Below are 13,309 nucleotides of genomic sequence, written 5' to 3'. Positions count from 1 at the left end.
AGAGTCAAATATCTTGGCAAAGAAGGAAAACGGACCCCAGGATCTAGTGGTCAAGCCCAACATATTCCTGGCATAACTGCCTGACTCCAGAGCCCTTTCTGCCAAAGCATGTGAGACGAAAATGTTTACACAGATCAACTGCTGCTGAACATTTAGGAAATATGGGTATGGTGCTTGCATTTCTGTGCATCAAGCTGAGCCAGAGATTTGGTGAGGACCAACCAGGCTCATGTCAGCTCTCTTGGAGGGAAAACAGTCACAGGATGCTTCACTGGGCAAGTCAAGCCCATGGAATCCTGTGCTTGCATTCATCTACAAGTCACAAAAATATATGGCCCCTGTCTGGGACTGAATTTAATTTTAAGGACACATCGCTCTAATCAAATATTATTTTCATGAAAGTGCTACACAGAGAGAAAACAAAATGTCTTATCTTTCAGGAGCAGAGAGCATAATCCAGGACACTTACGGGAGGACCTGCAAAACACAAGCAGAGAAGCCACAGTCAGCATCAAAGGGAGAGAGGGTCCCCTCGCCCAGGCCGGCCCCTCTCTCACACAGCTCCTGGCCACCCCTCCTCGCAAGGCTTTGATGCTGTCATTGGCCCCAAAGCCAAGTGGCAGGGCAGAGGGAGTGCCTCTGTCCTTGGAGGGGCTGGGTGGGCATGTGCCTGGTAAAGACAATCCAGCAAGTTTTGGTTCCTGCATGCATTACATGAGGCTGCTGCTGCGTCTTGCTTGGGGCCCACCCGTGTTGGGTTTTGGCAGGCAGGGTAGGAATCAGACCTGTTCCTGCCTGAAGAACACATTTTGGAACTCACTAGGGGTTGGTTCATTTCTATGGAAAGGGAGAGACTTGAGAAAGAAAACATTCTGGGCGGAGGTGAGAATACTCCTAGGTGCACTGGATGTGTGAGTGTGCGGCTGAGCTGACACGTAGGGGGGTGGGGGGCCCATAGCCCAGCTCCCACAACGTAGGGGTTAGCGGTGCCGAGCCTGGCTGCGCGTGGGGGATTTGAAGGGGGCGAGTCTGCAAGCACAGGGGGCTGCTGCAGGGAAGGCTGGTGCAGCAAGCTGAGACTTGCCCCATGGAGAACAGTCAGGTGTTCCTCACCTTACAGTGTGCAAACCATATTGCACATCTGTGACAGCATTTGACCTTCTCAACAATCTTTGAGGTATGATGAACATACCCATGTGACAGATGACCACACAGAGGCTCAGAGAGAAAGAAATGACTTGTCCAAGGCCACATAGTTGGTTAGGGGTGGAATTTATCCCCGAAGGAAGTCTCCCGACTCTCAGATCCTACACATTTTCCACTAAAGCCATGTTGCTGCCAGACAAGTGACTCCTCTGCTCTCTCCTGGCAGACCCCAGACCTCAGCCTGGAGAGTGAGGCCGGCACAGGGAGGCGGCCCTCGGCAGTCAGCCAGCCCACACATATTTACGGATGGGCCGCTGGGTGCAGGTTAATGGGACCAGTGGTGAAAGAGGCAAGATCTCTGACTCACAGAATTTTCCTTGGATGGATCAATACTTAAGAAAACAACGACACGAGGAGGAAGCACAGGAAGCTCCCAGCACGTAATGAGGGGCTGGAGCCAGACTGGGCTGACTCGGGTCGGGAGGCTAGGCTGAGTCCAGAGGGTGAGGAATAGTTCTCGGGGAGAGGAACAGGGAGGGAAGAGCGTGGCTAGGAGGGAAAAGCTCCAAACGTGCCAAGGTCACTGGGCATCTAGGGTCCAGGTGAAACTGAGCGGGCTGCAGCAGGGGAGGGCCTGGGGAGAAGGCAAGCCAACCAGACCCCAGCATCTCGTTTCCACGTCATTGTCCAGTGGAGCGTGATTTGAAGGACAGTGGTGGCCACTGAAGAGTTCTGCACAGAGGAGTGATTTGAGGGGGAAAGAGTGGGCATGAGGATGGGCTGCAGTTGTCCCCCTGTAGGTGACAGTGGCCTGGACTTGGGGGTTGGCTGTGGAGATGAAGAGAAGTGAGTCGGATGGTACTTATCAGTGAGGACAGACAGGACTTGCTCATGGATTTAATGGTGGAGGATGAGTGGAGAGGTGTATTGGGCATAGAGGAAGGAGAGAGATGAGACAATGATTTTTCACTTGAGAAACTAATGCATGATGGTGCTAATGCCTGAGAACGTAACGTGGCGGGGGAGTGGGCTGTGTGTTCCCTAAGCCTAGACTAGGGGCCGGGCAGGTTGTTGGCCATGTGGACATCCGTACAGCTGGCATCTCTCTTTCAGCCTGCTCTCTGTTTTACAAAAAAGAGAAAAGCCACCAGACGGACTTGCCATTGCCTTTCTGATGCCACACGCCCACACCTGCCTGTACCTGCACCTGTGCCTGGCCTCTGCTCCGTGCCCCTCAGGTTAACTCTGATAGAAGAAATGTTCACATATTGAGGTATGGGGAAGTCATTCTGGCTTATACATGAGTTAACTTGGGTTTTCTGCGAACTAAAACATCCTGTTTGTGGCCTATCAAACATACACTGTACACCTGCTTTAATTATTAAAGAAAAGGGCACATTGACCAGAAGTGAAGAATGTCCATGTTAAAAATAAAGATTAAATGCCTCCCTTCCTGGGACGCCAATGCTGGTACTCCTTTGATGATAAGATTCCCTTCCCAGGTGCCAAAGCCATATTGACTCACTGTGTACTTGCTGATCTGTTTTTTTGAAACCTTGAAGGAATGTATCCCTGACTTGTTTGTGGTTCTTTGTTCTGACAAGACATAAAGCTGTGCTGAAAACCATGCTTCTCTGGAGCAGTTTCTCAGAGTTATCTGTGAGGCTGGCTTCTGGGCTATAGTCCTCAGTTTGGCTCAAGTAAAACTCTTTTCTATTCCTTTTATAGATTGTTTATTGGTTATTTTCATTGACAACTCAGAGGAGCTGACCCGCCTCCTCCTTTTTGGGACCCTGCGGCCCCCAAGCTCCCCGGGTCAAGCCTGCCTTTCAAGCAGATCCTTCCCCACAGCTCTGAACATGAGAAAACCATCCTTTGTTCCACGCCCTCCTCTGTTCCTGCCCCAGCTCTTCTCTCTCTGACAGCTGCACTGCTGGAAAGAGGGGGTCTCCCCTCAGTCACCTTCCACTGACCTCATGACCCTCCGGTTTGGATTCCATTCCTATCCCTCCACCAAGATGGCACTCACCATGTCTCCAACGACCTCCTCCCATCAATAAGCCCAACAGGATTTCTTCTCCTCCTTGGACTCATCTTCTACCTCCTTCTAGAAGTGCTCTCCTCCTTTGGCTTCCCGGATGACATGTCCTCCCACCTCCCTAGCTATTCAGCTGACTCAGTCTCCTCTCCCAGCCTCACATACCAAGGCTCCTCAGGGATCAAGTCTAAGCTTTCTTCTTTTCAGTTCCCTGCTCATCAGTCTCCTCTCTCCATCTTCTCCAAGGAGCTCTTCCATGCTCATGGCTACACTAGGTGGAAGTGTCCCAAATCTCCAGTCCTGACCATGCCTTGAGGCCCAGGCTCCCTTTCTGAGCTGCCTGCTTGATCTCCCCTTGAATAATCCCATGATTCCTCAAACAAGGATGCACAGTCACACTCACAATCTTCTGCCCACAAATGTGCTCCTCTCCAGCTCCTGGTCTCTGTGGATGGCATCCCCTCCTGACCAGCTAGTGAACAGGAAAATGAGGAGTCCCTCTCCACACGCTCTATTGGCACGTCCACTGTTTGTTGTTCTGGAGCCCATCCCCCCCTTGGGTCTCTCCCCAATACCACAACCTCATCCATGTTACCAGCATCTCCTGACTGTTGCAATAGCTTCTTCACTCATCACCCTCTTCACTCATCCCACAGACATTCACTGAGTGCCTACTGTTCTAAATGCTGTTCTGGGAAAGTGGGATACAGCAGTGAAAGTGACAAGCATCCCTGTCCCCTTCTAGTGAGAGGACAGCTGAGATACAATAAGCATAATAAACAGTACATCACCTGGAAGGCGATAGTGTCGTGGAAAGAGACAGGCAGCAGAGCAGGGTAAGGGGCGCTATTAGTGCTGAGAGGCAGATTGGGGGGGCCTTGTAGGTGATTTGTAGGACTTTATCTTCTTTCTGAGGTGGGAGCCCTTGCAGGGCTTTGAGCAGAGATAATATGACCTGGTTTATGTTTTAAAAGGGTCATACCATGCGGGGCAGCTTATTGCAGTGATGTAGGGGAGAGGTGATGGTGGCTCGCAGCCAGTGGAAGTGGTGTAGGGGGTGGAAGTGGCTGAGTTCTGGATTGATTCTGCAGGTAGAGCCGAGAGGATTTCTCTAGACTGTGGAGTCTAAGAGACACGAGTCAAGGAAGATTTTGGCTTGAGCGACTGAAAGGATGTTGTTGCTATCAACAGAGGTGGGGAGACTGTAGGTTGGCAGGTTCGGCTGGAAGGATCAGGTGCTCAGCTGTGCACCCATGGCCCTCGGGGGCACTCCAACAGTTAGAAGGGGGTGGGAAAGAGAAGGAAGTCCTGGAAGCTGAGTGGAGGGCGTGCATCAAGGGGGATGGCATAATCCCCATGCTGATCAGTGCTGACGGTCACGTGAGGTGAGGACTGAGACCTGATGGCTGGACCTAGCAATGCAGAGGCCACAGACAGGAAGGGTGATAGGAGTGGACATCTGATGGGAAGGGGAGGGGAGGAATGTGGACAGTGAGAGCTTTCTAGGAGTTCTGCTGCAAAGGGGAGCAAAGATGGAGTAGTTGCTTTGGTGGCGTGGAGTCCAGAGAAGGGATTTCTTCAGGATGAGAGGCACAGCAGCATGTTTGCACAATGGGAGTCATCAGCAGGAAGGGGAAGACCCGATATGTTGGAGGTAGGGGATTCCTGGAGTGATGTCCTTGAGGAGGCGAGAAGGACTGGCCCTGGCATAAGAGGTGGCATTGGCTGTGCTCAGGAGCCTGGATAGTCCGTCTGTGGCAATAAGCAGGGAGGCGGTGCATGCAGGTGTGTGGCCGTGCAGGTGGAGTTTGGGGAAGTTTTCTTCCAACTGCTCCAACTGTGCCAGTGAAGTAGGAACTGAGGCCGTCAGTCACGAGTGAGGTGTGAGAGGCCGAGGGTGTGAGGGGCTTCTATGCGGATATCAAGATCCCTAGGAGTTCACCCAGAAGTGGTGTTGGAGAGAGGGCTGGAGACCCAGGAGCTGAAACCCACTAGCAGTGAAAGGGATGTGCCTGGGATCAGAGATGGCTTCAAATATGCTGACCCAATGCTCTCCAGTCTCCATTCGGAGGCTAGATGCAAATCTGATCATGGCACTCCCGTCCCGCCACTCCTCACTTTCCCATTGTTCTTAAGACAGAGGCTCAAATCCAAAGCCCCGTCTACGCTGTGATCTGCCCTTGCCCTTATACCTGAGCCCCTCGAACTGCTGGGATGAGAGCTGTTATTAATAGAGGGTGGTGGGCAGGCCGGTGGTTATCAGGACAAAGTCAAGTTAGATTCATACCTCCTCATGAACCAGGATAAATTCCAAGAGGATCAAAGATTTACATGCTTCAAAAAAATCATAAAAATCCTAGAGGAAAATGTGGGAAAATTCCTTTCTAACCATGGAGAGGGGCAAACTTTCCCAAGTACAGTTCATAATCTAGAAGCTATGACATAAAGTCTGATCCAACCATACAAAAACAAAAATGTCTGCAAGGCAGAAAGCACTGTCAACAAAGTCAAAAGCCAGAGTGGAAACATATTTCTAACTCATGTCACAAAGGCTAGATACCTTGATATAAAAGTGCTCCTACAAATCAACTCTAAAAACATCAACAATCAAATAGAAAAATGGTCAAAAGATATGAATAGAGAGTATACAGAAAATACAGCCCTTTAGGATGCAAAACAAAAGGAAATCTTCATTCACAATAAAAGAAATGAAAATTAAAACTATAATCGTATCAGATTAGAAAGAGTGAAAAAAATCTGATGATTTATGTCAAGGGAAATGAGGACAGTCACCTCACACATTGGTTGAAAGGAAAAATTGGTACATTCTCTACAGAGAATGATTTGGCAATACTAATTAAGATTTAAAATTTTTGTGCCAATTACTACAATGATCCTCCTAGAAATGTATTCCATAGATATATTAACAAATATATAAGATGACAGGTGTATAAGAATACTCATTGCAGAACTAATTGAGATGATAAAGACATTAGAAACAGTACAAGTGGAATTGCTTAAAAGAAAGGACGGGAGGCTTATCTAAATGGGATACTATGCAGCTGTGAAAAAGATTAAAGTAGTTCCGTATTTCTGACATGGAATAATCTCCCAGGCATATTGTTACATTTTTAAAAAGGCATGTCTTTTAATTGGCAGCCATTTGTGCTAAAAAAAAATCGGTAGGCTTTTGTTTGTATAAACATGGAACATCTCTGGGTGTGGGGAGAAGAATGTGGTCATCAAGTTACTTCCGAGTAGGGGAACGGGATGGTGGGAGGACAGGAGTGGCAGGGGAGACTGACTTTTCACCATGGACTCTTTGATGCCATTGGATACACGTGTAGAGCTACCAAGTCAGACAAGGCAATAAATTTTAACTTGAAAACAGCTGGAGTAAGCTCTGTGTTTTTGTCTGGTCCTTCAGCTTTTGCTGCCTTTCCTCACACTCACTTCCAAGCTCTCTCCAAGAAAGCTCAGACTGCGATTATCATTCTGAGGACCTGGGATCCTGAGAGTGGAGCCCGAGGCCTGGTGTGAGGTGCAGCTCAGGAGATGAAGGAGGAGCTGCAAGAGTAACCATCACTCACTTAGGGCTCATCATGCACTGGGAACTCCACCATCAGCTTTCCCTAACCATCTCATTTAACCCCTGCTGCAACCTCACCAGCGCATTTTACAGATGAGGAAACTGAGGCTCAGAAAGGTTACCATGCCCAGGGTCACGTCCTGCTGAACCCAGGCACGACCCAGGCAGCTTGACTTTAAGCCTAACAAAGTGCAAACTATTTTGGCAGAAAGAGCTCTGACATTCACCGAGTGTCCCCTGAGGTCCCCGGGAGGGTGCGTGGCATGTCTGAGGTCACCTAGCTAGTGGGGAGCAGTTCAGGATGGAAGCAGCGCTGTGGGACCCCAAACCTTCCACCTTCCTCTGGTCCCCAGAGGGGTGGCCAGAGTGGGAATGGCAGCATTCCAGAGACTGATCCCATCACTGGTGGGACAGGACACATCTAGCCCATCTAAGAGATTCTAAAACACACCATGCCACCACCTCTCGAGCCCTGCTGGCACCATATCACCAGTCACCATCACTTAGCATTGGCACCATCATTACAGACTCCTTCTTCTTGGCACCTCAACCCCACCAACCAGAGGGGCCTTTTAAAGATGCCCACCCCTTCCCAGGGCTTCCCATTTAAATGGAATAACATCCAGACTCTCAGGAGGCACAGCGCCCCCATGTGGCCCTGCTCCTTGCTCCATCAGCCTTGGCTACGCACTGGGTCCCACTTGTCTCTCTCAGTTCCCCAAGGGGCCAGCCCTCTTCTGCCCCAGGACATTCACACCCCCCTTTGTGACTGCCTTCGTGACCGTGAAACTGAAGACATCTCCTCACCCTTCTCCCACACTTGTTTCCATCACAGCTGGCTGCTATTTCCTTCCAAGCACATATCAGTCTTTACTCCTGAAATCCACTTATTTGTGTTTTGTTTATTGTCTGTCAGCCCCACCAGCAAGGCAGTTCCCTGAGAGCTGGGGCCCTTTGTGCCTGGCTTCCTGCTGTTTCCCCGAGGCCTAGAACAGGGCCTGGAAGGCACAAGCACTTCTTAAATTCGCACTCAATGGACGAGAGGGGAGAAGGGCAGGAGTGCTGAGCCCTTGGTTTCTGGGAAATCGGTTCCATGACTCCCCAGGATACCCAAATCCAAGGATGCTCAAATCCCTTGTATAAAATGGTTATATTTGCATATAACCTATACAATACCCTGTATATTTTAAATCATTTCTAGATTACTTATAATACCTCACACAATGTAAATACTATGTAAATAGTTGCTGGTGCGCAGCAAATTCAAGTTTTGCTTTTTGGAACCTTCTGGAAATTAAAACAAAATTCTTATACGTGGTTGTTTGAATCCATGGATGTGGGACCTGCAAGTACAGAGGGCCGACTGTACAGGGTTTGTGCTGTGGCTGCCAGAAGCCTCTGGAAATGGACTCGTTGGCCAGCCAAGAGTGATGCATGGGATGGAGGGCTTGGCTCAGGTTGTCCAGGGGTTCCCTGCTTAGAAAGTAAGGCTGGCTTCAGGGCCTCCAGGAGGCCACGTGGTGGTCTGGCCATGGCCCACCCCATCCTGCACATAGCTTTCAAGCATGTGTTCCAGGCACTGGCTGGATCTGCTGCCTCTGCTCTCAGGAATGTGCGAGCAATTAAATAAGAGCCAGATGACTTGGAAAATAAATAAAATGGGTCTGAGGGAGTAGGGGGTTCGATGATTCTGGATCCTCTTTAACTGAACTGATGTGGCCTGACAGGGACAGCGTTTCCCAAACTGGGAGCCAATCCTCTCACACCTCAAGGTTCGGAGGGTGCATGAGCTGCTAGTTGACAGGTAAGCAGAAGTGGGTGGAGGGTCTGGGGCCTACAGTGCCTACCTAGAGCTCTTAGTCCTTCTGGGGATGATCATTTCCTGAGTGTTTCCCAAAGGCTATATTCCTGGCAAAGCAAACTGGGAAGAATTCCCACAGCCTGGCTAGTGTGCGGCCCGCACTCTTGGAGCTGGGGGCTGGCCTTAGTGCCTGAGGCTGCTGGGGTCATTGTCCCTGCTCACAGCCCACACCTGCCCCTCTGGGCTCTGCCTGGACTCCTGACTCCACTCTGCCTGCTCCCTGTTCTTCCCAACAGGCCCTGGCTCAGATCCAGCCCTCTGCCTCTTCCCACTCAGCCAGCTTGGGTTACTGGCTCTTGACCCTTGGAAACCCACTCACCCATGAGGAAATGACCTTCAGCCATGCTTCTCTGGGGTTTCCCCAGTGGAGCAGAGTAGGCCAAGGCTTTTCAACTGAGTTTGCAGGTAGATGAAATGAGGCTTGGAGGTTGGCAAATCCAGAGCCAATACTGAGTCAGCGAGCCAGGCACTTAGGTCAGGCCTCAGGCCCTGGATTTAATCAGGCCGATACTGCCAGGGAGTGTTGAGGCCTTAGAACCTGGCTCTCTAGCTGATGAGCTCTAGACCTTGAGCAACTGCCTGTTCTCTCTGACGCAAAGTCTGCTTCTGGGAAACGTGGGGAGTAACAATCCCTGCCTCCCTGGACTGCTACGAAGATTGAGTAAGATATTGTGTATATGTAAAGTGCCTGGGACAACGGTGGCACACAGGAGGCACCAAAATCCAATGCTGGCTGCAATTACAGCATAGCATTCTTTCTATTTCTCTGTTTCTAATGCACACACGCATTCTGTGCAGACACACACACACATGCAGAAAGAAGAGAAACACAGATGGTGGCTTTCCATTGTTTGGCTTCATGTTGCCGAACAAACCCTGACTACACAACAGGTTTGAAGAGTCTCCTTTTGAAACGGCACCTCAGATGGGCCTCCAGCATTTTGGCTGTGATGACTCTCAGGTACAAGGCTGTATCCCTGGAATTCAGGGTCAAGTTGGCCAGCCTTGGCATGGAGGTTTGCTCTTGCAATCACCCGACTCAGACACTGCAGGGTAGACAGTGGTGCTGATTAGAAGCCTAAGTGAAAAGTAAACTCATTGGATTAAAAAAAAACCCAAAAAACTAGTTCTATTGAGATGTAATTCACATACCATGAAATTCTCTCTTTTAAAAGTATAAACTTCAATGATTTTTGGTATATCCACAGAATTGTGCAACCATCACCATTATGTAATTTTGTTTATCCTTCATTTTTGAAAGAGAGTTTTACTGGACATAAGATTCTAGGTTCTTTTAGTCCTTTGACTAGGTCAGGTCATCCCACTGCCTTCTGGCCTCCATTATTTCCAGTGGGAAGTCAGCTGTTAATCTTATTGGGGTTCCCTTGTATGGATGAGTGATTTCTCTCTTGCTGCTTTCAAGATTTCCTCTTTGTCTTTGACTTTCAGCATTTTACTGTAATGTGTCTGGGTCTGTATCTCTTCATTTATCTTACTTATAGATCACTGAGCTTCTTGGATATGTAGCTTAATGTTTTCAGCAAATTTGGAAAGCTTTCATCCATTATTTCTTCAAAACTTTTTAATGCTCCCTTCTCTTTTCCTGTCCTTCTAGGACTCCCATTGTACGTATGTTAGTGTGCTTGAAGGTGTCCTACATTTCTCTGTGGCTCGGTTTGTTTTTCTTCATTCCATTTTTTCTGTGTTCTTTAGATTGCATACTCTCTATCCATCTATCTTCAAGTTCACTGCTGGTTCAACTCTATTGCTGAAACTCTCTAAGGAATTTTTATTTTGGTAAAGTCCAATTGTTTTTTTGTCACTGTGATTTAGGTGTCACATCTGAAAAACCATTGCTTAACCCAAGGTCATGAAGATGTGATGTTTTCTTATAAGGACTTACAATTTTACCTCTTACATTTAAGTCTATGATACATTTTGAGCTATTTTTTGTGTATCGTAGGAGGAAGGAGTCCAACTTCATTCTTTTGCACTTAGTAGCCCTACCACTATTGAATTGTCTTGGCATTCTTGTAAAAGAAATTTGATGGTAAAAGTAAGGATTTATTTCTGGAATCTCTATTCTATTCTGTTGATCTATTTGTCTATCTTTATTCCAGTACCATACTATCTTGATTACTGAAGCTTTGTATAAGTTTTAAAATTGGGAAGCGTGAGGCCTTTACCTTGGTTCTACTTTTTCAAGGTGTTTAGGCTATTCTGGATTCTTTGCATTTCCATATAAATTTGAGAACCAATTTGCAATTTCTAAAAAAAAAAGAAATCCAAGTGGGATTTTAATACAGATTGCATTGCAACTATAAATTAATTTGTGGAATATTGCCATATTAACATTGTATTGTCTTCCAATCCATGAATATGGATGTCTTACCATTCATTTAGGTCTTCTTTAATTTCTTTCAACAATATTTTATAGTTTTCACTATACAAGTCTTACACTTATTTTGTTAAAGTTATCCCTATTTTATTATTTTCCAAGCTTTTATAAGTGAAACTGCTTTCTTAATTTCATTAAAAATTCTTCATTGCTAGTGTATAGAAATATGATTGATTTTTGTATATTGATCTTGTATCATGCAACCTTGCTAAACATCTTCATGAGCTCCAATAAATTTTTTGTGGATTCTTTATGTAAGTAAATAAATAAATAGCATAATCCAAAAGACATTCAACATCATTAATTATTAGGGAAATGCAAATCAAAACCACAATGAGATATCACCTCACATCTATCAGAATGGCTACTATTAAAAAACAGAAAAAAAAAAAGACAAGTGTTACTAAGGAAGTAAAGAAATTGGAAACTTTGTGCACTGTTTGTGGGTTTATTTCTGGGCTCTTGATTCTGTTCCATTGGTCTATGTGTCTGTTTATTACTATAGCCTTACAGTACAGCTAGAAATTAGGAAGTATGATGCCTTCTGCTTTGTTCTTCTTTCTCAGGATTGCTTTGGCTATTTGGGGTTTTAAAAATCCATTTACATTTAATGTAATTGCTCAGAAGGTAGGATTTATGTGTGCCAATTTGGAATTTAATTTCTATATGTCATATCTTTTTTATTCCTCTATTACTCCATTACTCCTTCTTTTCTGTTAACTAGATCTTTTCTAGTGTAACATTAAAAATTTTTTTTATTGGAGTATAGTTGATTTACACTGTTGTGTTAGTTTTAGGTGTACAGCAAAGTGAATCTGTTATACAAATACATATATCCACTCTTTTTTAGATTGTTTTCCTGTATAGGCCATTACAGGGTACTGAGTAGAGTTCCCTGTGCTATACAGTAGGTCTTTATTAGTTATCTATTTTATGTATAGTAGTGTGTATATGTCAATCCCAATCTTCCAATTTATCCCTCCCCCTGTAGTGTACCATTTTAATTCCTTATTTCTCTTATATTTTTTGGAGTTATTTTCTTAGTGGTTGCCCTGGGGTTTATAATTAGCATCTTAATTTAAAATAACCTGGTTTGGATTAATAGCAATTTACTTTCAGTTGTATACAAATACTTAGTTCCAATATAGCTCTGTTGTTATCTCTTCTTAGTACTATTATTTTCATAAATTACTGTTTTATACATTATAAGCCCATCAACACAGTTTTATCAATATTGCTCTATGCAATTGACTTTTAACTCAGAAGAGAGAAGAGTTACAAATAAATATACATTTTGGCCCTGAACCAAGATGGTGGAGAAGGACGTGTTCTCACTCCCTCTTGCGAGAACACCAGAATAACAACTAGCTGCTGGACAATCATTGACAGGAAGACACTGGAACTCACCAAAAAAGATACCCCACATCCAAAGACAAAGGAGAAGCCAAAATGAGATGGTAGGAGGGGCACAATCACAGTAAAATCAAATCCCATAAATGCTGGGTGGGTGACTCACAGACTGGAGAACACTGATACCACAGAAGTCCACCCACTGGAGTGAAGGTTCTGAGCCCCATGTCAGGCTTCCGAACCTGGGGGTCCAGCAATGGGAGGAGAAATGCCTAGAGAATCAGACTTTGAAGGCTAGCAGGATTTGATTGCAGGACTTTGACAGGACTGGGGGAAACAGAGACTCCACTCTTGGAGGGCACACACAAAGTAGTGTGTGCGTCGGTACCCAGGGGAAGGAGCAGTGACCCCAGGGGAGACTGAACCAGACCAACCTGCTATTGTTGGAGGGTCTCCTGCAGAGGCAGGGGTGGCTGTGGCTCACTGTGAGGACAAGGACACTGGCAGCAGAGGTTCTGGGAAGTGCTCCTAGGCGTGAGCCCTCCCAGAGTCTGCCATTAGCCCCACCAAAGAGCCCAGGTAGGCTCCAGTGTTGGGTTGCCTCAGGCCAAACAACCAACAGGGAGGGAACACAGACTCACCCATCAGCAGTCAAGTGGATTAAAGTTTTACTGAGCTCTGTCCACCAGAGCAACAGCCAGCTCTATCCACCACCAGTCCCTCCCATCACGAAACTTGCACATGCCTCTTAGATAGCCTCATCCACCAGAGGGCAGACAGCAGAAGCAAGAACTACAATCCTGCAGCCTGTGGAACAAAAACCACATTCACAGAAAGATAGACAAGATGAAAGGCAGAGGGCTATGTACCAGATGAAGGAACAAGATAAAACCCCAGAAAAAAAATTAATGAAGTGGAGATAGGGAA

General features: G+C 46.5%; 1 protein-coding gene across 1 annotated transcript in view; it reads right to left on the bottom strand.

The window, feature by feature from the left end:
* Nucleotides 1-13,309, bottom strand: part of COL23A1 (collagen type XXIII alpha 1 chain) — a 368,401-nt gene that overhangs the window by 45,766 nt on the left and 309,326 nt on the right. The window contains exon 4 of the mRNA XM_082453629.1: nucleotides 470-477. Within this exon, the coding sequence (XP_082309755.1) occupies nucleotides 470-477 (8 nt within the window). The remainder of the gene's footprint in view (nucleotides 1-469; nucleotides 478-13,309) is intronic.

This window comes from Balaenoptera physalus, assembly GCF_965194825.1.
Source record: "Balaenoptera physalus genome assembly, chromosome: 3".
NCBI classification, from domain to species: Eukaryota; Metazoa; Chordata; class Mammalia; order Artiodactyla; family Balaenopteridae; genus Balaenoptera; species Balaenoptera physalus.
Note: the sequence above shows the minus strand (reverse complement) of the source record. Positions and strands in the feature narration are given on the sequence as shown.